A 24,941-nucleotide genomic window follows, 5' to 3' on the forward strand; every position below is an offset into this window, starting at 1 on the left:
AGCCCAACATCTCGGAAATACAACAAGACATGCCACTTATATGGGCCACATAGGTGGAAAAACATTTTGCTTAGATTAAGATCTTTGGGTAGTATATAAAGGATGTGACAATCCTTAACTCTTGAGCTAGCTTTTAGGTTAAGTTAGGTTATATTCCTAATAGTTTCACTTTCACTCATAGCACAAAAGATAATTTTCGTTTCACTACTAAAAGAAAAAATTTAACTTTTTTTTAGAACTATCGTACATTGACAAGTTTTATTTAACTAAACAATTCTTGTCGAAAAAACCTTGTTTATTACTCAAAGTACTAAAAAAACTAGCACATGTTTGTTAGTCATTATGAATCAATAGAAGCTTAACAAGCCTATATATTTAGTAGTATTATTGAGATCCATGTCAGCCATTCCATGTTAACTTTTTGAATGTAACTATGAGTTCTCTGATTTGGGAAAAATACGGCTTCTAAGCCTTGTTAATTAAACTACCATTTGTTGCAGTGGAAATAGTCGTGTCTCGTATGTAGGAAACTTCTTGACTCTAGAAGTTGATTTAAAGATAACACTATTATAAATCAATATAAGCTATGGCTATGGTTTTGACTTTTGCGTATGAAGTCATGCATGCAAATCCAATTTTAAATTAAAGATATATAGATTAAGTTATCGATAGACTTGTTAAACGTTTTTGAACTGCCACTTTGAAACATGCGAATTACAAATTTATAGAAATATCTTTGGACCACGTCAAATATGACATGCGCTTTTGTCCTATAAATACTGAGCTCAAATGCTTCACAATTCACAACCAACACACACAATTATAAAAGTCTTTTAAAAGCATTAGCATAACCTTTTCTTTGAAAATGAGGGTTCCCATGTCTCTCGTCTTGATTACCATATCAGCTTTGGTCATTTCCTTTGCCGAAGCTTCTGATCCAAGTCCACTTCAAGACTTCTGCGTGGCCATTGGTGACCTCAAAAATGGTGGTAAGTATAAAACTCAAATTCTTGAACTCTCAACTAATTATTATTCTCCTTTATTATTTTGTAAGTTCGATTCTCTTCAACTAAATTATTACTCTCAATATTTGTACTTGCAGTTTTTGTGAATGGTAAGTTCTGTAAGGATCCGAAGCAAGCGAAGGCAGAAGATTTCTTCTTTGCAGGCCTCAACAAGGCAGGAAACACTACCAATAGAGTCAAATCCAACGTGACAACGGTCAATGTCGACCAGATTCCCGGGTTAAACACATTGGGAATATCCTTGGTCCGCATAGACTATGCGCCTTATGGACAAAACCCGCCTCACACGCACCCTCGTGCCACTGAGATCCTTGTTCTTGTCGAGGGAACATTATATGTAGGTTTTGTCTCTTCCAATCAAGACAATAACCGTTTATTCGCCAAAGTGCTGAACCCCGGCGACGTGTTCGTGTTCCCCATTGGAATGATCCATTTCCAAGTGAATATCGGGAAGACCCCCGCAGTGGCCTTTGCTGGACTAAGTAGTCAGAACGCTGGTGTTATCATGATCGCAGACACTGTGTTCGGGTCAACGCCCCCAATTAATCCAGATATTCTCGCTCAGGCATTTCAGCTAGATGTCAACGTTGTCAAGGATCTTGAAGCCAAGTTTAAAAACTAAATCTAGTCACCAACAATACGAGTATTTATTGTTTTAACACTTAATGATGTATCACGAATTAAAGGTTTATGCTTAATAAAATAAAAAGGTGTTTATTACCTGATTTGATATTTAATATTAAATTTCCCTTTCCTATATATAACTCTGTCTTACAACTTTTTAAATGTTGGGGTATTAAAATTTTCTTGGATATTCAATAAGTCTTTAAGAGTTGTTAGAATGATAAAAAAAAAAAAATGTACAAGCCATCAGATTATATATAGATAGGGTAATTATCAAAAATAACACACTTAACTTTTTGTTTTCTATAAATACCACTTAAGTTTTGGTTTTTCAAAAATACCACTTACATTTTACTTTTTCAAAAATACCATAAAATTAACTAAAATTTAAGTTTCAACTTTCAAAATAAAAACTTAAACATTAAGCCCTACACTTTAAAAATTATACTATTTTTGGAATACCAACACTTTCGTTGGTATTTTTGGAACATCAAATTGATAGTTATATTTTATGAAACAAAACTTGAAAGTATGGTATTTTTAAGAATTTCAAGTTATAATAGGATGTAAAGATAAATCATGCAATTGATACAAATTGGATGTACATAAATCAAAGTATCATTTTGATAGAGGCTTGAGTGTTATAAAGCGTGTCTTGTTGGAAAAATATATACACAAATTATAATAGTTGATTTTTATGTGACCTTCTCACAGACATGATGGAAATTTGGTCCTTGATTTTGTCCTTGTTGCACTGGTTCAAGTCAAGACTAAGATATATACCAACTATATTTGCTTAATTTGATATTTTACTATTAACATTACTTTTGGTACATTGAATTACCGTTTTTCCCCAACAAACAACATTGAATTATTCTTTACATTTGATAAGTTAAATCTATTCCAAAAGACCAAGGAAATTGGAAAATAACCAACACAGTACACGTAAAAAAATTATATTATCTAAGCTATAGCAGTCGATCAAAAATAAAAGCAGACGTTTACATAGAAGTAGGCCTGGGCAATCGGTTTTATCGGTTTGTTCGGTTCGGTTTATTCGGTTTTTCGGGTTTTTCGGTTTTTAAAATTTCTGCCGAATTGAACCAAATAAAAATTCGGTTCGGTTCGGTCGGTACTCGGTTTGTTCGGTTCGGTTATAGGCCAAAAAATCAATTCCGAAATAAACCGAAATTTTTTCCAATTCGGTTAATTCGAACCGAATTAGACCAAAATAAAGATAATGGGCTTTTAATAAGCAAAATTTTACGGTTACAAACGAGTAAAATAATGGGCCATGACTAATTACAGAGTTAAGCCCAAATAAAACTAAAACCCAAGTTCAAAAAAAAAATTAGGGTTGATAGACTCGCCGCTACTCTCTTCCTCCGCTGTGACAGTGACGGCGACGAGATGGCGGTGTCATCAAACAATGCGATCTCTCCGAATAAACCCTCAACGAAAGCTATCATACCATCGTCAAAATCACATGCAGTAAGAATCCAATATCTAAAATTGAGAAAATAGGAAAAGAAAAACAAAATTGAAAATCGATTAGATCTGAAGTTTTACATGCCGTGTGTTTGGTGACGAGGAGGAGCGTAACGGCGACGCCAGCGATAAACGGCCAAAACATTTCGAATCTGAACCACAGACTCGATGTCGGAGAGAATGATTCAAAATAGCCATGGGTTAGGATGATATGGCCAACAACGTTTCAAATCTCTCTTGAATAACACTTGCCATGGATTGATGTCGAGGCTGAGAAAGAAGAAGAGAAGAAAAGAGATGGAGAAGAAGAAGAAGAAGCTATAAAGTTAATGAAGGAATGAGAAGAGATCGAAGGAGAAAAGAAGAAAGGAGATGGACATGAAGAAGCTATAGAAAATAGATCTAGGGTTTTTGTTTTTTATATGGGTGTCTATTAACCGATAAAACCGATCGGTTATCGTCTGTCGAACCGAACCGAACCGAGAACCGAAGTCTAATTATAATTCTGCCGATCGGTTTAGCCTTTCCTTCCTTATCAGTGGCGAAAACCGAAAAAATCGGTTTGTTCGGTTCGGTTAATTCGGTTTATTCCGATTGCCCAGGCCTACATAGAAGACTTGTTCGTGTTTGTTGTAATTTTTTAATACCAAAGCGCTGATTAAGCAAGTCTTCCGGTAAACATAAACTTGACGTAGTCATAAATAACTTACATAAAAGTATGCTCTAATTTTACCTACGTCATAACAGATTTGCAAAAGATGTTGTATCTCTATCTAAGATATATTCCCTCCGTTTCATTTTACTTGTCGTTTTAGAGTTAAAATTTTGTTTCATAATAGTTGTCGTTTTAGGTTTTCGATACAAATGTTTGGTGAAAATTCCAGTTTTATCCCTACTGTTTTAATGTTTCGGCCAATGAATTCTTTTATAAAATATATTAATAAAGGGTAAAACAGAAAATTTAATGTTTTTCTTAATTTGTGTGAGAAAACCTTAAACGACAACTAAAACAAAACGGAGGGAGTATCTAGAAGACAAAGATATAAATCTGCTAAAATATCTTTTATATAAGATTAATTTCTTTTTTTGGAAAATGAAATATTTGTTTGGCTTCATCTATATAATGTTTGGATGGCGGTTTTGTAGATACTCACAAGTTGACTAATAATTTTAGTTATCGTCAAAATAATAAGTTATTAGAAAAATGAAAAATACTTGGTCTACCCTAGGGGGGTGAACATTTATATTCACCCCTTTTATTTTATCCAATCAGAATCTGCCACCTAATAATAATAATTTTTTTTAACTATAAAATCTAATTTGCCACTAAAATGAATGAAATTATGTATCGATTTGGATTTATTACAAAAGATTAGGATTTAGATTTTATGATTAAACAAATATCGGTTTGGGTTTATAAACGGATTTAGATTTTACAATTAAACAAGGTTAAATGTCGGTTTGGGTTTAGAAAGTACGAATTAGGGTTTAGATTTTTTACGATTAAACGAGTTTAAATGGCAGTTTGGGTTTACAAAGGAAAATTAGGGTTTAGATTTTTTACGATTAAACGAGTTTAAATGGCGGTTTGGGTTTACAAAAGAGAATTAGGGTTTAGATTTTGTAATTAAACGAGATTATATATCGGTTTGAGGTTACAAAAGAGTGGTTATGGATTAGATTTAATAATTAAATGAGTTTAATTTTTTATTATGTGGCGAATTCTGATTGGTTAAGATAAAAGGGATTCTCCCTAGGAGTGAACCCAAGTATTGCTAAAAAAAAAAAGCGAAAAACAAGACATCTTTTAATTTTTTTTTGCCATGAAGTTCGAACCTAGACTCTAGTATTCGTGGACCCAAAAATAGTCTTTAGTCTTTCGGAAATACTCCTTTTCGCAAGTGAACTCATACTAGGATTCGTTTCTCTTACGGAAACCACTAGTTCAAGAACCAGTTTGGTGCATTTTTAAAGATGGCATGACAACAGCTGCAAATTACCGGACTTTGTCACCATTCACATATAGTATAAGCGAACACCGTATATTACTATGTTTGAGATGTTTAACTTTAATTCACTCGTAGCACAACAGATAATTTTCGTTTCACTACTAAAAGAAAAAGTTTTAAAATATTTTAGAACTATCGTATATTGACAAGTTTTATTGAACTAAACAATTCTTGCCGAAAAAACCTTGTTTATCACTCAAAGTACTAAGAAAAATAGCATATGTTTGTTAGTCATTGAAAATCAATAGAAGCTTAACAAGCATAAATTTATATTAGTAGTCTTATTAAGATCCATGTCAGCCATTCCATGTTAACTTTTTGAATGTAACTATGAATTCTCTGATTTGGGGAAAATATGGCTTATTTGCCTTGTTAATTAAACTACCATTTGTTGCAGTGGAAATAGTCGTGTCTGGTATCTAGGAAACTTCTTGACTCTAGAAGCTGATTTAAAGATAACACTATTATAAATCAATACTATGGGTATGGTTTTGCGTATATAGTCAGGCAAATCCAATTTTAATTAAACATAGATTTAAGTTATCGATAGACTTGTTAAACGTTTTTGAACTGCCACTTTGAAACATGCGGCGAATTACAAATTAATAGAATATCTTTGGACCACGTCAAATATGACATGCGCTTTTGTCCTATAAATACTGAGCTCCAATGCTTCACAATTCACAAGCAACACACACATTTATAAAAGTCTTTAAAAAGCATTAGCATAACCTTTCGTTTGAAAATGAGGTTTTCCAAGTCTCTCGTCCTGATTACCTTATCGGCTTTGGTCCACTTCAAGACTTCTGCGTGGCCATTAGTGACCTCAAAAATGGTGGTAAGTATAAAACTCAAATTCTTGAACTCTCAATTAACTAATTATTATTCTCCTTTATTATTTTGTAATTTGGAAATTGAAATAAAAGGTTTTTCTAATTAATATTTCTACTTGCAGTTTTTGTGAATGGTAAGTTCTGCAAGTATCCGAAGCAAGCGAAGGCAAAAGATTTCTTCTACTCAGGCCTCAACCAGGCAGGGACCACTAATAATAGAGTCAAATCCAACGTGACAACGGTCAATGTCGACCAGATTCCAGGGTTAAACACTTTGGGAATATCCTTGGTCCGCATAGACTATGCGCCTTATGGACAAAACCCACCTCACACGCACCCGCGTGCTACTGAGATCCTTGTTCTTGTCGAGGGAACTTTGTATGTAGGTTTTGTCTCTTCCAATCAAGACAATAACCGTTTATTCGCCAAAGTGCTGAACCCCGGCGACGTGTTCGTGTTTCCTATTGGAATGATCTATTTTCAAGTGAATATCGGAAAGACCCCGCAGTGGCCTTTGTTGGACTAAGTAGTCAAAACGCTGGTGTTATCACGATCGCAGATACTGTGTTTGGATCAACACCTCCGATTAATCCAGAGATTCTGGCTCAAGCATTTCAGTTAGATGTGAATGTTGTCAAGGACCTTGAAGCCAAGTTTAAAAACTAAATCTAGTCATTACGACACGAGGTTAAACTTCCGATATATAATATTCAATTTATCCAAATTTCAGCTCAAGCAGGAATCCAAAATCCATCTAAGGAATGTTAAACTTCCGATACTTTTACACGATCGATCAAATGATTATCTACATTGCAGAATGATTTTTTTTCTTTCTAAGAAACCTATAACCTGTAAAAACTAGAGAAAGGATCTAGCATGTAATAACAATTACTATAGCATATACAAATGTTACAACAAAACAATATGCAACACTGAACCAATGCTATAATAATAAAGCAATATATTAGCATTAATACAAAAAGCTATGGTAAGACAGACCAAATAATAGCATGTAATAACAATGCTATCATAAAACTTATATAGCGTCAAAATAAATTGCTATTAAAGATGGTAAAATATCATAGCAAGTGCAAATCAACGCTACTATAGATGAAAAATATCGTAGCATTATCTAACCGCTCTAATAAGGATGCGACCTATTATAGCTGCGACGAACACAGCATTTGATAATGAGCTATTAATCACTTTTAATAGCGTTAATCGTATGCTAACAATATTAATATTTCTTGTAGTGGGATTAAACCTACAAAAAAAATAATTTTTGACTCCAATAAAAGACACAACAAAAATAAAAGAACGGTAAAACGTAGTACATCACTCTAGCATTGAAGATTGCATGTTCTTGTTCTTCTCCATCCGAGTAAATTAGACTATTGCAAGATGACACACTGTATGAGAAAAATTAAAAGTACTTAACTCAATAAGGTTATATAAATAACCCAAACCATTATCTCACTGGTTTATATTATCGATGTCGATGTGTCACAATCTAAATTTAAACTCACTAGTTACTATAAGCAGGGCCGGTCCGGTTAAATCCGGGGCCAAATACGAAAAAAAAATTTGGAACATTTTTAAGAGATAAAAAATGCTAAAACATTTTTTCGCCAATTATGGGGTATTAATAATTTTTATTTAATAATTTTTCTTTTTTTTGGACATTGTTTGCTAATTATAGGATTTTTTTGCTAATGATGGGGTATTTTTTTGCTATTTATGAGACATTTTTGCTAATGTTAGAATTTTTGTTTGCCAATTATGAGGCCTATTTTACAAATTATGAGGTGATTTAGCTAATTTTGAGGTTTATTTTACTATTTGTGGGTTTTTTTTAAAAAAAAAAAAAAAAAACTTTCCCACAAAATGGGCCTCAAATTTTTGAGGCCCAACACAAATGTATCGTACAAATCTGTCAAGGGCCGGGCCTGACTATAAGAAAGTAGATCTTTATGATATAGTTTTTCATGCATGGATACCTAATCAGGTGATAAAAGTTGGTATAAAAGATAAAACTACTCTTTGTCCAAAAAAAATAAGAAGATAAAACTGCTCAAATAAAAGAATCAAATAAGTTGCGAAAACAAACCATAAAATATTAATATTTAATTTATTTTTCGCAAATATAAAATAAGGTTGCATCTGTTTGCTGATAAATCACATCTAAAGTCATAAATATTAATCTTTTTAAATAAAAAATTGTATAAGGAAAATTTCACCATTGAAATTTTTTTCTTCTTCATAACTTTAATCTATCTGGGTAAACAAACTAACTAACTTCAATCTCTTAAAACGAGCCAAAAACCACGTAAATCATGCTATTGATTTTTTTTTTTAATAAACAGGATATAAAGATAAAGCATGCGATTGATACGAAATGGATGTAGATAAATCAAAGTATCATTTTGATACAAGCATGAGTTTTATAAAGTGTGACTTGTTGGAAAAAAATATACACAAATTATAATGGTTGATATTTGTGAGACCTTCTCATATACATGGTGGAAATTTGGTGTTTGATTTTGTTCTTGTTGCAGTGGTTCAAGACTAATATTTACCAACTAAATTCTCTTAATTTTATTTTTAACATAAATTTTCCTACATTGAATTAGTCTCTTTTTTTTCGGATACTCAACATTGAATTAGTCTTTACATTTTAAAAGTTAAACCTATTCCAATAGACCATTAATGAATTTCGAAAATAACCAACATAGTGGATGTAAAAGTTATTATATTATTCTAGCTATAGCAGTCTATCCATAGAAGACTTGTTCGTGTTTGTTGTAAATATGCTTATCAAGGTTGATTAAGCAAGTCTTCCGGTAAACGTAAACTTGACGTAGTCATAGATAACTTACATAAAGTATGCTCTAATTTCATCTAAGTCATAGCAGATTTGCAAACTTTGTTGTATTTCTATCTTAGATATATCTAGAAGACAAAGATAGAAATCTGTCATAGATCTGCTTTCGTCACAGACTTGCATGGTCTACAAATATTTCATTTTCCAAATTTTTGGATGGCGGTTTTGTAGTTACTGACAAGTTGACTAATAATAATTTTATTTATTCAAAAAATAAATTTTATTAGAAAAAAATAGTGAAGCCATCTTTTTTTTTTTGCCATGATGTTTAGACCTACACTCTAATCATTGTGGATCCGGAAATCGTTTTTAGTCTATTGAAATACTCTTCTTTGCAAGTGGATAGACTTGAACTAGGATTCTCCAATTTTACGGAAAAAACTCGATTACTAACCATTTTGTGCGTTTATTACAGTTAGTTAGGATTGCATAACTGCAAATTACCGTACTTTGTCACCATTACCATATTCTAGTTTAGGTAAACATCCTGGATTTACTACGTTTGAGATATCTTGCTCGTAACACAACGGATAATTGCCGTTTCACTATTTAAAGAACAAGATTAAAAGTTGGGAAATTGTTAAAAATATCCCTTTTGGTGTGCCTCTTTTCAAAAATGCCCCTTTTAGATGTCCATTTTAAAAAATGCCCCTTTTTAAATCTGAAATTTTTATAAAGTTTTATTAGGTTTATAAGATACTTATAGATTGTAACTACTACTTGAAGACTCGATCCAAGTATTTATAAGGTTTTATAAGGTGTTTTTAAAGGTTTTACAAGTTATTTTAAAGAATTTTTAAGTTTTTTCAAAGGTTTTACAAGATATTTTAAAGGTTTTTAAAGGTATTTAAAATGCATTTATAAGGTATTTATAAAGTATTAATAAGATTTTAGATACATAGAAATGTAGTTTGTGTATATTTTAATAATATTACATACATATTTGGGTAAATCTTATATTTTTAAGAGCATTTTTTATAAGGTTTTAAAAAAGGGGTATTTTTGAAAAGTGGCATTGAAAAAGTGGCATTTTTGCAAAAGCCCCACAAGTTTAAGAACATTTGTATTGACAAGTTTTGTTGATCTTATAAACAATGCTTGCCAAGAAAACATTGTTTATAAGTCCAAGTACTAGAAAAATTAGCTGATGTTTGTTAGTCACCATTCAACAAAAATTCTATTGAACTAAGTAGTAGTGGTCTAGTGGTTTCCACTTGAGGAAGAGTTGTCTTGTAGGTCCAGACAAGAAATCAATGTCGCTCAAGCGCAAAATTTATTAAATCACTCTATTTGGCATGTCAAAGTGGTATCATCATACTCTAGACCTATTAGAAAATCCGGTAAATGAGCGACTTGACAGCCAGAACCGTCCAAGAGAACAAGCAAAAGATGCTTGTGTTTGCGGCCTTCTCTTATATAAATAATCGGCCGCTAACCCATAATTTTCGTAAGGTTATGGGTTCGAAACACAAATCATTAAATTTTCAGTTTTCCCGGTACACTCATTCCGATCGTTGTATAGTTACACTACGTCCGCTCAGTTAATTTCATACATTACTATGAGCTTACTGTTTTCAGCTTACATTGTGCCTATATATAGCATGCGGTTATGTATTCATATTTATTTGCTAATAATTACACACTCATCTTCTATTATTTATATTTAAACGAAAATACGCATCGTCTAGAATACTTGAATCTAGAAGGTGATACAAGAATAACACTAGTATAAATCAATATAAGCTTAACAAGCCTATATTTGGTGGTCTTATTGAGTCCTTGGCTCGTTTATAACTAACCAAGCACTTCCATGTTAACTTTTAATTGGAATGTAACTACAACACGGCTTCTTGGGCACCTTTCTATTCAAGTCATGGTAATCTCCAAGACTTGATCAAATTACTTGTTAAACTACTAGGGAACTCCTGGAATCTAGAAGGTGATTGAAGGATAATTACTAGTATAATCAATATAAGCTGTGGCTATGGTTTCATGTATACAGTAATGCAAATCCAATTTTAAGTAAAGATTAGATTAAGTTATCAATAGACTTGTTAAACGTTTTTGAACTGCCACTTTAAAACAATGTATAAAATTATCTTTGGACCACGTCAAATATGACATGCGCTTTTGTCCTATAAATACTGAGCTCAAATGCTTAACCATTCACAAACAACACACAAATATATAAGTCTTTAAAAAGCATTAGCATAACCTTTTGTTTGAAAATCATGAGGTTTTCCAAGTCTCTTATCCTGATTACCTTATCGGCTTTGGTCATTTCCTTTGCCGAAGCTTCTGATCCAAGTCCACTTCAAGACTTCTGTGTGGCCATCGATGACCTCAACAATGGTGGTGCGTATAAAAATCGAATTCTTTAACTCTCTACTAATTACTGTTCTTCTTTATTATGATTAAATTTGAACTTGTAATATATAAAACATTTTTCGAATCAATATTTGTAATTGCAGTTTTTGTGAATGGTAAGTTCTGTAAGGATCCGAAGCAAGCCAAGGCAGAAGATTTCTTCTTCTCAGGCCTCAACCAGGCAGGAAACACTGATAATAAAGTCAGATCCAACGTGACAACGGTCAATGTCGATCAGATTCCAGGGTTAAACACTTTGGGAATATCCTTGGTCCGCATAGACTATGCGCCGTATGGACAAAACCCGCCTCACACGCACCCGCGTGCTACTGAGATCCTTGTTCTTGTCGAGGGAACGTTATATGTCGGGTTTGTCTCTTCCAATCAAGACAATAACCGTTTATTCGCCAAAGTGCTGAACCCCGGCGACGTGTTCGTGTTCCCCATAGGAATGATCCATTTTCAAGTGAATATCGGGAAGACCCCCGCAATGGCCTTTGCTGGATTGAGTAGTCAGAACGCTGGTGTTATCACGATCGCAGATACTGTGTTTGGGTCAACGCCTCCGATTAATCCATATATTCTAGCTCAGGCATTTCAGTTAGATGTCAATGTTGTCAAGGACCTTGAGGCCAAGTTTAAAAACTAAATCTAGTCACCATAATATAGTGTTTATCGTTGTAACACTACAGTAATGATGTAACAAGTATTAAAGATTTATGCTGAATATAATAAAGAAAGGTGTTGTTCACCTAATTTGATATTTGATTCAGTCATCCATTCTTTTATTGTCAGGGTATTACCATAGTTTGGATATTTAAACAAGTCTTTAAGAGTTGTTAAAAGGATATTAAAAAAAAAGGTTAGGAAACACAGGCCATGAAATAAGAAGCGATTAGATATAAATAGCATTAGTTTGCTACTAAATTACATAAAACATCATAGTTTTTTAACGAATTTTTAAAATTTTACAAAAATTGTCGTGAGAGTTTTTTTTTTTTTTTCGGAATGTCAAGAGAGTTCTTACAGCAAAAGTTTGATTAAAATAAAATATTAATAACAAAATAAAATATTATTAAACCAAAAGTTTGATTATTTGGTAAATAGCATATGATGCAAACAATAATTGGCAATCATTTGTACAAAAATAAATAGAAATTATGCAAATAATTTTAATAAAAAAATTATATGCATATTAGTCTCCAACCATAATAGTGTCATTGGTTTTAAACACTAAAAATAACATGATCTTAATCTCCATCCATAATAATGTCATTGTATTTCAAACTTTTTGTAAATGGCTAGTGCTAATTGTTCTTTTGAAATGTTAACATTTTGTTGTAACCCCAATATTTTATTTTCAAAAAATTCAATCTGTTTTAAATCCGTCGTCGTTTCCTCAATTTCTTTTTGATTAAAAGCGTTTGATTCCACTTGAAATTTGATACAAAGATTACTTATCTCATCTTTTCATTGTGAGATATATACTATATTTTTGCCCCGGTAGATGCTAAAGATAAGAAATCGATGCGGCCACCCAAAAGCTTATATACAATTCAAACAAGATGAAAAAAAAAAAAACAAATACAATAAAAATTTTATTGATACTTGTAAAAAATTGAACAGTTTAGAGGATTCACAGAAAATGAAAACGAAATCCGAGATCTAAACCTAGTCCAAGAGAGAGCTTATCTCTCAATCCAAGACTCCAAGTCCGCGAATTTTTTTTGTTAAATATATAATATTATGTTTTAATGTTATATTACGTTACTTCTCTTTTTTGAAAATTTAATTGACTCGTTTTTTTATTTTGCCTGTTACATAAGTCAGATTTTGTTTTTCTAGTACTTATGAAAATTTAATGCATGAGTTAGTTTCAATGTTAAATTGATGTTACTTCTTTTCCTTTTTGTTTGTAAATTTTTCTTCCACTAGCCCACCACCTCTGGTTTTGTTTTATAAATTGAATTGACCGTTACATAAGTTAGAGTTTTTCTTGTTAGTAAAGAAAATTGAATACATAAGTTATAAAACAATTAATGTGCCTAGTTTTGTTGAATTGAAGTTTTTTTTTTTTTTTTTTTTTTGTTTCTCTACTAATACGTTATAAACAATTGTGGAGAAGTCTTCTAGTTCCATGCAAAAAAAGTGAAAAAAAAAAAAACTATCCTAACTAGGACCGTAGGACCATTAGTTTCAACACGGCATATAAAGTCATGAAAAGCTTTCGAACTCTCTTCCAAAATGAAGGAGATCGTATCTCTTCATGTGGTGATCAGGAAAATATATGTTTTTGCATGAAAATTCAATAGACACGCTTGATAGTGTGTCTAACAACAAAACACAGACTTTGAACATTCATAACTAAACAGCAATTCGGAGATCACTTCCAATTCAAACAAAGAACAGCAAAAAAAAAACAAATGCTAACAATGACGACGAAGAAAAGATTGAAAGAGATCATGTGTATGTGAGTGAGCTAGAGAAATCGAAGATGAGGGATTCGATTAGGTTAGATCGAAGCAGTGGCGGAGGTAGCATAGAAACATGGGGGTCAACTGACCCCGGTGAATTTTCAAAATCAAACTAATACTATGGCATATTTAAACAAATACATAGATATTTGATTAAATTCTTATAAATTGACCCCATTGCCGAATATGAAAACTACTCTTTTGACCCCTTAAACCATAACTTTTTTAATATTAACCATTAATTGTTATATATAAGTTTCTTTGTTTTTAATTTTATGAACAATGTTTTCATGTAATTTAATAGCATATTACTTTTTTCTTTAATTATTATAAATCTAATTACATGTATTTCACTATATCGTTTACTTTTATTATTTTTGCTTTTATCTATTTTAAGTTTTCTCCCATTTATAGTTATGTATATTAATTATCATGTTTTAGACAAACCAAATTTTTTTAGAAATATCCGAATATTATTTTTGTAAATGTAATAAAAAAAACATAAGCTATATGCAATATAATTTGAAGAAAAAAAACAACCACATCTATTTTATTAAAATAATTTTTTATATTTTGACCCCGGTAAATTTAAATTCTAGCTCCGCCACTGGATCGAAGATGAGAGATTCAGTCGACAATAGACGACAATGAGAGTGAGATATACTAGTTTGGTTGAATTAGGTTAGATTCAATTTATTAAATGTGGTTAACACTATTGATTACAGTTTGCACATTTAATTCAGATGATTATAGATTAGGCTTGGTTCAGTTTCTTAAAACAAAATTTATGGTTAAATAAGTGACTTGTCAAAAAAAAAAAATTAACCCAACTCATTAGACTCATTTACTCATTTGGCCCATAAACTCAGTTATAAGATCCAAATTTCTAAGTCATTAGGGTTCATGTATTGGGTTCACCAATGAGCTTGGACCCATTTTGACACATCTAGAAGGAGACTAGGTCTTAAAAAATCCTCTTAAGTTTTCGAAATTAAGCCGCTAAAAACCACACAACGATGAGTCTTGGCGACCACTTGTTAGATGTTTTTTTCTGTGTTATTGTTGTCTGAAATGTTGATATTGATATGCATACTGATACTAGTGTATACGCATGTTGAACTTAAGAAAAAATAGATTGAGTATCAAGAACAAGAAATTAATAAAAGAAATTAATAAATGGATGATAATGTGTGTGAATATGCATGATTCTATATACATGTGGATGTGTAGAAAATGTTGGAAAGCGATTGATAATTGAGAAAGAGGTGATAGAAATGTAGTAATTGATGGTAACTTATGAATTAGTGAAAATGATAAGATACAGAGAGTGTACCTCAAGAGAAAGAAGACAGGTAGGAAAGAGACAGGTGCAGAGAAGGATTGAAAAGAGAACATATAACAAATTGTAAAAGAAATATATTTTTTTAGTAGTAGAAGCCCTGTTCTAAAAATCTCCGCCTAACCCGATTACTCCTCGCTTAATCGCTAGGTCTATCCTATCCGCGTCGATTAATGACTAACCCCTGAAGAAATCAGTTACCCGGTTACTCTCCGCCTAATCCGATTACTTTCCGCCTAATCCGTTTACTCTCCGCCTAATCTTACATATCCCGATTATTTTTAGATTCCAAGTATAAAAAAACTTTTAATTTTTGTTATTCAATCATTTAAATTGGGAATTTGTGATGTTTTACAATAACTTATGTTCAAACTTTAATAAAAATCATAAAAAATTTGTCTCAAAAATACAGTTTTATGTGTTTACTGTAATTATGAAACAATATTGGATTAATATGTTTTAAAAATACTAGGCCAATACCCGCACAACGTGCGGGTTTTTTCATCCATAATTTATTAGTTATAATAATTTACATCGACTGAATTAGTTTGATAAATAATCTTTTAGATATTTTTTTTTCTAATAATCATTTTGATAAATAATTCATTCATTTATTTTAGTTAAATTATTTAACACTTATGTACAATTACTTACCTTGAAAAAATATCTTTCAAGTATTCTTAAATAAACGAAAAAATAGTATTGATTTAGTATTTTATATTTGCCTTAAAATAAACCGTAAATTCAACTAATTTTCATTGTTACTAATCCTATATATATTATGAAAACATGAAATAAATTCTAATATCATACTATTTAATTTTTTTACTTTAATAAAATTATAAATTTTAATTAAACTTCCATTGATTTTATTTTTATGCATAAATTTATACAATTTATATAGTTAAATTTAAATAAGTTAATTATATATGAGTTTGATATACTTTAGTAGCTAACTAAATTAAATTACTTAATTAATAAGTGAAAACATGTAATTTTTTCATATAAACAAGAACAAATGCATAATTTAAAATTTAAATTAAATTAAATAAAATCATAAATGTAATATGTTGATGTGACACGTGGCACTCTCTCCACTGCTGACGTGGCGGAACGATGGAGAGAGTTGGCCAACTTTCATATATATTATTAAAATAACCCTAAAACTAATCTCGATTAATCTCCGATTTTAATCCGATTTTCCGATTAATCGCTAGGCCTATACCGAGCGCCCGACTAGCGCCTAGCGATTTTTCAAACAAGGAGTAGAAGTAGTTGTGGAAGTCGAAACTAACACAATCGAGATTTGTCTAGGGTTTTAATTTAGGGATACGATTCGCGAAAATTCTCAAAGAACGACAGAATCAATTGATACCAAAGATGGTGTTCTTGATATTATTAAGAAAAAGATGACTTTGATCGTACAAGAGTTTGATCGTAAAAGAAAAAGAATGTTTGTGCTGTGAGAGCTTTGCGTAGAGTAAATTCTAGAGCGATATTGCATCTCCTTCTGCTTGAGCCTTGAGTCTCTTTATATAGGGGTAATAAACCGCCTCTCCAGCGATATTCTCGGAAGATTTCCATTTATCTCGAAGTCGGTTTAGAATATCGCGGATTTAGGATAGTTTCCTTATTCTTCGGAGTTTCTTGGGAGATTTCCTGATTTGAGTTGATCCTTCGAGATTCTTCCTTATCATTTCCGGTTTTATCGGAAATGATCCTTCGGAAATGATCCTTCGGAAATGACGCCTTGCTTGGAAATGGTACTTTGAAGACGAATATTTACTAAGTCTTTGCCTCGGGTGATGATGAAGACTTCGCCTCGGAGAACTTGTGCAATCGGCTCGGGTATCCAGGAGAGACTAGCTCGGGTACCCTGAGATGTCTTGTTCGGGTACCCCCGAGGTGATGGGCTCGGGCACTCCGAGGCGATTGGGTGCGGGTACCCCCAATGTCTTGTCCGGGTACTCCCGAGGCGATGGGCCGGGTACCCCCGATGTCTTGTTCGGGTACCCCGAGGCGATGGGTTCGGGTACCCCGAGGCGACCGGGCTCGGATACTACAAGATGATGGACTCGGGTACCCTAGACTGATTAGGTGGATAACCCGAGGTGGATGACGCGATTTCCCGAGGTAATCACTGAAAAACTCCCGAGGTGTTCTAAGTCTGGCTCGGCGCCAAAGGATGGAATCCGATCCCAACAGTTAGCCCCCCAGCTTGTTAGTTTGGAAAACCTAGCGTGACGAGCTTTATGACAATTAGGCCGAGCCGTTTAATTCGGACAGTTCGGTCCCTTTAGAGTTTTTGGCGATTCGAATTCCTCTGTCGTTTCATCTTCTCTTGGCGTGTGACGGTTGGGATTCTTTCTCGAGAAGTGGAAAGGTCCTTTCGCTGATTCCCGAGATTCGTGCGGATGTAAAGTATCCTATTAAATTCATGCGTGCCCGACGCGCCTTAGACGCGGACCCGATGTGTTTTATTTGGCTCGTTCGTACCCGACGCGCCCTAAATCTCTATAAATGTTAAGTCTCCGACTCATTTTTTCATTTCGCAACTGCAAAGGAAAATTTTCAAGGTTCATTCTCTTCTCTCTCTGATCTTGAGCTCTTGCATTTTATACTTTTTCCGTTATACTTCCGTCGTAGCGCCACCGTTATTAGATCTAGATTGATTTCTCCGATCTGCCAAGCTTTGTTCTTCCGATCAACTTCTTCAATTGCCCGAGGCAGAAAATGTCTCTCTCTGATTCCAGTGATTCGCCCCGAGGCGACACTCTTCTTCCTGTTTACAAGAGAAAGATGGTCTGGAGTTCTTCAAGTGATCCCGAGGCGGACACCACGGACCGTCAGATCGAGTTGTACCGTGGTAGTGATGCAGAGTCGGCCTCACGGGAAGAAGACCCGAGCCGTTTCATGGCTCGGGAAGACACGATTGCAGATGTAGCTCGGGATCAGGATTTGCCTGATGATCCCGAGGCGATTTTAAGTAGGAGGAGGATCCATCCACCGGCAGTTGGTGAAGCTGGAGTCTCGTGCTGGCGAAATGCCCCCGAGGCGCCTCTACTTCCTATTAAGGCCGAGGAGGTTCATTATGATTCTGACGAGGCGGCTAGGTTGCTCCAAGCTAAATTTCAAGCAGCCAAGGGTCAACAGAAGAGAAAACGAGCCAAGAAAGCTAAGAAACCCGATCCCCCGGGTTCCACTTTATGCACGGAGGATTCCCTTCGGGATCTCAAGGCTCGATTCGGTTTTAGCAAGGGGATTGAACTGAGACTTCCAACTCCGAATGAGCGAGCAGATGATCCACCCGAGGGGTTTTTCACCCTTTACGAGGGGTTCTTTCACCATTGCTACCTCTGGCTTCCGATTCCGAGGCCTATATTGGCATTTCTATGGTCGTACAAGATCGCTTTGTCTCAGATCACAACCCGAGGCTTGCGCCATCTTATAGGGATTCTAGTCCGGAGTATTGAGACGGTCAACCTTGTCGACCATAGCCACTTAAGGAATCTCCTAGAGATCCGGCGCATACCAGGCCCTGTTGAGAGATTTTACATATCTCCGAGGCCAAATAGGAGGGTTATCGGTGGTTTCCCGAGCAAGGATGAGAAGTACACCGATCATTCTTCTACGTAGCCTTGAATGAGTATAGTGTCCACGAGGACTACTTAGGGAAAGTTGTTGGAAAGTGGAGGAAAATTGGTACTATGCCCGAAGCCGTATTTGCTGTTTTGTTTTGCTTTAAACTTTTCACTGAACGTTTTCTTGTTTACGCAGATCGGAACCCGTCATTTCTCGAAGACGTTCCCGAAGGCTTTCTAAATCTACACGACGAACTAATAGCTCGGAAGTGCGATTGGACGAAACACTTCTCCCAAGAAAGAATCGAGAGAGCCCTGCGTCTACTGCACGGAGCTCCTTGCCAATCCTCTTCTGAATCGTCCGATCATCGCTTAGATCATCTTATCGAGATGCAGGGCGCTGCGCAGTCTCTGAGAGCCAGGAAAGCTACCGAAAAGAAGGCGGCTAAGGAAAAAGCTGTTTTGGAGGCAAACTTCAGACCTCCTACTCCTCCCGAGGCCAGCCTTGAGGTCGTCGTTGGTGCCGAGGCGACTGATGAAGCTCGGGATATGGCTTCGATCGTGCCCGAGGTGGCCGGGCATATCTCCCCTACGATCGATGTCCCCGAGGTGGTAGGGGCTCTGGTTATTGCTGCTCCAACCGCCGAGACGAAATCCAAAACTAGGGGAAAAAGACCCCGAGGTGATGGCTCGGGAGTTTCTAGGAAGGAGAAGAGGAGTCGTAGTGAAACTCCATTATATAAGGATAAGATCGCTTCGGCGAATCTTGTCGCTTCTTGCTCGGGTCCACCACTGTCTGCTCCCGAGGCCTTGTTGGAGGCTCAGAACTACCGCAAAACCGCTGCTGGATTCTGAAGGTATCGATCTGTCCCTGACGTGTTTTACTATCGTTTCCATATTTGTTTGCTAATGATTGTCGTTCAATTTCAGGTCTTCCACTCGATGAACTCCATGGTTCGGGCCTATGATTTTGGAGCTCGGAAGTCCGAACTGGCCCGTGAGAGATCGGAGATGTCCCGAGTTGAGGTCGAGGCTAGGTTTTCCGAGGCGATCACGGCTAAACAAGAAGCTGAGGCATTGGCCAAGGCCGAGAAGGTGGAGCGGTTGAAAGCTTCTGAGGATAGCCTGCGGACTCAGAGAAAGCTCGAGGCCGAGATTGCACGCCTCCATCGGTTATTTACCGAAGAGAAGGCTCTCCGGGAGAAGGAGATTATCAGAGAGCGGAGAGCAGCCAAAAGGGAGTTTGCCGAGAATGTCAAGGCTATCGAGGCGAAGATGGACCAGTACGGGAAGGTATCCACACGCTATATGTACTTGGTGCAAGCGCGGGCCAATGCCGAGCTGATAGCCGAGCTGGAGGAAGGGAAAAAGGTGGAGGATGAGAAGGCCGAGGTCCTTCAATGGACGGCTGAGTATGGGGACGCCGAGGATGAGTACGTCTGTCTCGGGACCGAGCTGCGAGAGGACTTGAAGCTTCCTCCGGTTTCCCCGGACTCTGTCGACGATAGCTTCGGGAACCGTTCGATCGAGGGTGCCGCGGCTGCGATAGGTGTTGCCGACCAGTCGGGTTCGAACCGAGGTACCGAGGTAGCTCAAGTTTCACCGGTTAACCAAGATTCGATCTGATCCCGAGATGTCTTTTTATCCTCTCTTTTGCCTTTTTTGTAAGACATGCCTGGACGGCTTTATCCACTGAATATTATGTTAAGTATTTTTTTTTTTTTTTATCTAAAAAATTTTCCGAACTGAATCCAATAATAATGTCAAATAGCTGGGTTTAACTTTCGAGCCAAAATCGAAAAGAATCGTGCACCAGTGTTGAGTTAACTGGGTTTATGATTTGCTCGTTGAGAAGTTAAATTCAAACGTTTTAACTCCCGAGCCAAAAGCGAAAAGAATCGCGCACCAGTGTTAAGTCAACTGGGTTTATGATTTGCTCGTTGAGAAGTTAAATCCAAACGTTTTAACTTTCGAGCCGAGGAAAAGAAATATGCGCCAATGTCAATGCTGATGAGTAGCGTACCAGTGTTAAAGTAACTGGGTTTTGATCACGTGGGACTAATCTTTATCGGTTGCGACCCGAGCTGATATAGTCGATGCCAGTGTTTAGAAGCGAACCAGTATCGAAGTTAACTGGGTTTTCTGAAGACAATTTCTTTGGCAAGATATCTCCGACCGAATTGTCTTGAATGCTTATATAGCGCGCTGTAACCGAAGCGGTGAAGTGGGCTCTTTGTTCGTAGGACATGGCCATCGTCTGAACGAACTGTCGGCTTTGTGGGTCGATAAGAAGACCTTAAAGGTTCCCGAGATGAGTTTCGGGATAGATGTCGAGGTGGATAAAATTGAAAATCCGAAGAGTAAAACTTAGAGAATTTAAGAAGTTCAGTGGGAGTATATGTATACGGACCCACTATCCCCCTTTATTAATTAGGGGGGGTAGCTGAACTCGTCCGAGGACGAGCTGCCTACGTACCCTTTTCAGGGATCAAGCCACCCCGTAGTTCAAGTACATGCGTACCTTAGGTTCTTAGCGATAATATTTCATTAGATGCATTGCGTTCCAGGATCTGGGTACCGCTTTGCCGTTCATGTTGATGAGTTCGTAGACGCCGGGACGGATCACCTTTGCAATCGTGTCAGGTCCTTCCCAATTCGCGCCGAGCTTACCAGCGTTCTGTTCGGCGGTATTCTGGAAAACTTTGCGCAGTACGAGATCTCCCTCGTGGAAACGGCGATGCTTCACATGAGAATTGTAGTACCGAGCTGTAGCATTCTGATAGTTCTGCATACGGACCAAAGCCAAATCTCTTCTTTCGTCAATTAAGTCTAGTTCGTCCAGCATCATCTGAGTGTTGGAATTTTCCTGCTCGGGGAGCATACGCCTTCTTATTCCCGGGATCTCGGCTTCAGTGGGAATTACACACTCCGTGCCATAAACGAGGGCGAAAGGTGTTTCTCCTGTGGCACGCCGCGGCGTTGTTCTGTGCGACCATAATACTCCTTCCAATTCATCGGCCCAGCGGCCCTTCTTCGCGTCGAGGCGCTTTTTTATTCCGTCGAGAATCGTTTTGTTTGCCGCTTCGGCCTGTCCGTTTCCCTGAGGGTAACGAGGCGTAGACTTGCTGAGGCGAATTCCCCATTTCTCACAAAATCCTTCGAATCGAGCCGAAATGAACTGCGATCCGTTGTCTGTAACGATCTCGTAAGGTATCCCGTGACGGCATATGATGTTCTTCCAGACGAAGTTCTTGACCTGCGTGTCTTTGATGCTGGCATAGGAGTCCGCCTCGATCCATTTGGAGAAATAGTCTGTTAGTACGAGGACGAGTTTCTTCTGCTTGGAGTTGTGTAGGGGTCCGATAATGTCCATGGACCAGCGCATGAAGGGGTAAGGCGAGGTGATGGAAGAGAGGAGCTCGGCGGGTTGATGAATGGTTGGTGCGTGTCTCTGGCATTTTTCGCACCGTTGAGAAAACTTCTCGCAGTCCTTGACCATCGTCGGCCAAAAATACCCGTGGCGCTGGATCTTTATGGCTAGGGCTCTACCGCCAGAGTGATTCCCGAAAGATCCACCGTGTACTTCTTCCATGACTCTCCGAGCTTCGTTTCCTTCGACACAGATGAGGAGGGGTCCGGAGAATCGCCATTTAAAGAGTTCTCTGTCGATCAGAGTATACCGCGCTGCTTTTGCCTTAAGCTTCCGAGCTGCCCATTTTTCAGCAGGAACTTCTCCATCGGCTATGTAACTTCAGATGGCTCCGATCCATTTGGCATCTCTTCTATATTCAGGCTCGGTTGCGTCTGTAGTTTGCTGGTCTAGCAGTTCGATGTCTATTTCTTCCGGTTCTTCCGTCTCCCGAGCTGCTAGAACTTGATCCTTGCTATTGTCCTCAATGCTCGGCTTTTCGATGAATTCAACCGGTATGATTCTCTTCAGATTCGGGTCGGAAGTTGAAGCTAGAGCCGCTAAGGCGTCGGCTGACGTGTTCTCGCCTCACGGGATTCTGGTTAATTCGAACTCTTCGAACTGTTTCGCCAAGTCTTGCGTGAGGGCAAGAAATGCTCCCATTCGTTCGTCACGAGCCACGTATTCTCCATTGAATTGATTGGCCACGAGCTGGGAGTCGCAAAAAGCTAGCAGCTTATTGATCTTAAGTCCCCGAGCCAGCTTAAGTCCTGCTATCAGTGCTTCATACTCTGCCACGTTGTTAGTCGCGTCGAAATTTAGCCGAAAAGATTGTTCAAGGATTTCACCCTCTGGTGATGCTAAGCGGATTCCGACGCCAGAACCTTGTTTCGAGGATGAGCCGTCGACGTGGAGGATCTAAACAGCGTCGGGCGACTCTTCTCGAGCGTTTTCCGTCGGCAGTTCGATGAGAAAATCGGCGAGGACCTGAGATTTTGCGCATGTTTTGTTCCTGTATTCGATGTCGTACTCACTGACTTTTACTGCCCACTTGGCCAGGCGTCCGGACTGGCTCGGACTGTGCAGGACAGTTCGGAGTGACACGGGCGCCATGACGACGATTGAGTGCGACTGGAAATACGGTCGTAACTTCCGAGCTGACATTACTACGGCAAGAGCAAGCTTTTCTATTTGCGGGTAACGTGTTTCTGCGTCGGTGAAAGTTTGCGAGACATAGAATATTGGCTTCTGCTCGCCTCTGTCTTCTCTGACTATGACTCCACTAATTGTTGTATCCGAGACTGCGATGTACAAGAATAATGGCTCGCCCAGGACTGGTTTTGCCAATACCGGTGGATTAGCCAGGTACTTCTTCAGTTCCTGGAAAGCCTCTTCGCAGCGATCGGTCCATTCGAATTTCTTGTTTCCGCGCAGAGTATCGTAGAAAGCCAGGCATTTGTCAGTGGACCGAGAGATGAATCGGTTCAAGGTTGCGACTCTCTCGGTGAGACGTTGGACTTCGCGCTTGTTCTGTGGTGAGGGCATGTTCAGTAGAGCATCGATTTGCTTCGGGTTTGCTTCGATGCCTCGGTGAGTTACGAAATATCCCAAGAATTCACCCGATTTTACCGCGAAACGACATTTTGCCGGGTTGAGCTTCATGTTGTGCTTGTTGAGCTGGCGAAAACAGTCGCGTAGATGGGCTATGTGATCTTTTTCTTCAAGGGATTTGACTAGCATGTCGTCGATGTAAACTTCCATCGTTTTCCCGAGCTGCTCGGAGAACATCCTATTGACGAGCCGTTGGTACGTTGCGCCTGCGTTCTTGAGTCCGAAGGGCATGACTTTGTAGCAGTAGATACCTCGGTCTGTGATGAAGGCTGTCTTCTCGCGGTCGTCGGGGTGCATGAGAATCTGGTTGTATCCCGCAAAAGCGTCCATGAACGATAGTAACTTATTTCCTGTAGTTGCTTCTACTAAACGATCGATGTGTGGGAGCGGAAAACTATCTTTGGGACAAGCTTTGTTCAGATCGGTGAAGTCGACGCAAACTCTCCACTTGCCGTTCTTCTTTTTAACCACGACAGGATTCGCTAACCAGTCTGGATATCTTGCTTCGGAGATTGAAACGATCTTCAGAAGATGGGTCAACATTCAGCTCGTGGCAGATTACGTCGATGCTTACTCCAGGTAGATCTTCAGCCGACCAGGCGAAGGTGTCAATGTTTTCCTTAAGGAATGAGATGAGCTCGGTCTTGATCTCCTCGGTTAAGTTGCTGCCGATTTCCACGCACCGTTCAGGCCGTTCCTCATCGAGGCTAATGGAGATTACAGGATTCGAGGTAGGCTTCTTCTCCTCGCGTGCCTCCTCGATCTGTAATTGCTATAACTGTTTAGATATAGCCTTCTCTTCGCTCCGGCCGAGTTTCGATTTTTTGTGGTCAGATTCGGCCTTGGCTTCAGTGACCGGGTTTCGGAGCTTGTGTGCTGCCATGAAGCACATCCGTGAATTTTTCTGACTTCCCCAAATCGTTTTCACGCCATTGGGGGTCGGGAATTTGACGCAGAGATGATACGTTGATGCGACAGCTCGCATTAGATTTAGCCACGGCATCCCCATTATGACGTTGTAGATGGTAGGTTGATCGGTGACCGAGAAGTTGACTATTTTTGTTACCCCGCCGGCTCGGACTGGTAATTGGATGGTTCCAAACGTCATTAAAGTTTCTCCTGAAAACCCGAGGACTGGCCTCGGGGTCGGAGTTACCTGTGACATATCGATGTTCATTTGCCGGAGCGTTTCGCGAAAGATCACGTCGATGGTGCTGCCGGTGTCAATTAATACTCGGTATATATCATAGTCTCCTATCGCTAATGTGACGACGATTGGATCGTTATGAGGCATGTCGAG

The 24,941-nt window shown here is 37.6% G+C and overlaps 3 protein-coding genes, 1 long non-coding RNA gene and 1 pseudogene across 4 annotated transcripts; 4 read left to right on the forward strand and 1 right to left on the reverse strand.

Annotated features, from left to right (window-relative positions):
- Window positions 1-800: 800 nt before the first annotated feature.
- Window positions 801-1,776, forward strand: LOC9304815 (germin-like protein subfamily 1 member 14). Its single transcript, XM_002868697.2, has 2 exons — window positions 801-989; window positions 1,103-1,776. Exons 1-2 carry the CDS (start codon window positions 866-868, stop codon window positions 1,645-1,647), a joined length of 669 nt encoding a protein of 222 aa, XP_002868743.1. The 5' UTR covers window positions 801-865; the 3' UTR covers window positions 1,648-1,776.
- Window positions 1,777-2,832: 1,056 nt separating this feature from the next.
- On the reverse strand, window positions 2,833-3,478 carry LOC110226291. The gene is made up of 2 exons (XR_002330364.1): window positions 3,219-3,478; window positions 2,833-3,111 (listed from the first exon to the last, which is right to left on the reverse strand). It is a non-coding gene; the product is annotated as an uncharacterized LOC110226291 (long non-coding RNA).
- Window positions 3,479-5,891: 2,413 nt separating this feature from the next.
- Window positions 5,892-6,683, forward strand: LOC9304816 (annotated as a pseudogene).
- Window positions 6,684-10,969: 4,286 nt separating this feature from the next.
- LOC9304817 (germin-like protein subfamily 1 member 14) lies at window positions 10,970-11,995 on the forward strand. Its single transcript, XM_002868699.2, has 2 exons — window positions 10,970-11,215; window positions 11,332-11,995. Exons 1-2 carry the CDS (start codon window positions 11,092-11,094, stop codon window positions 11,874-11,876), a joined length of 669 nt encoding a protein of 222 aa, XP_002868745.2. The 5' UTR covers window positions 10,970-11,091; the 3' UTR covers window positions 11,877-11,995.
- A 7,016-nt stretch (window positions 11,996-19,011) lies between these two features.
- Window positions 19,012-20,247, forward strand: LOC110226580 (uncharacterized protein At3g60930, chloroplastic-like). The gene is made up of 2 exons (XM_021018531.1): window positions 19,012-19,440; window positions 19,552-20,247. The coding sequence occupies exons 1-2, from the start codon at window positions 19,012-19,014 to the stop codon at window positions 20,245-20,247; spliced, it is 1,125 nt and encodes a 374-aa protein (XP_020874190.1).
- Window positions 20,248-24,941: the final 4,694 nt, after the last annotated feature.

Source organism: Arabidopsis lyrata, assembly GCF_000004255.2.
Source record: "Arabidopsis lyrata subsp. lyrata unplaced genomic scaffold ARALYscaffold_7, whole genome shotgun sequence".
Lineage (NCBI taxonomy): Eukaryota > Viridiplantae > Streptophyta > Magnoliopsida > Brassicales > Brassicaceae > Arabidopsis > Arabidopsis lyrata.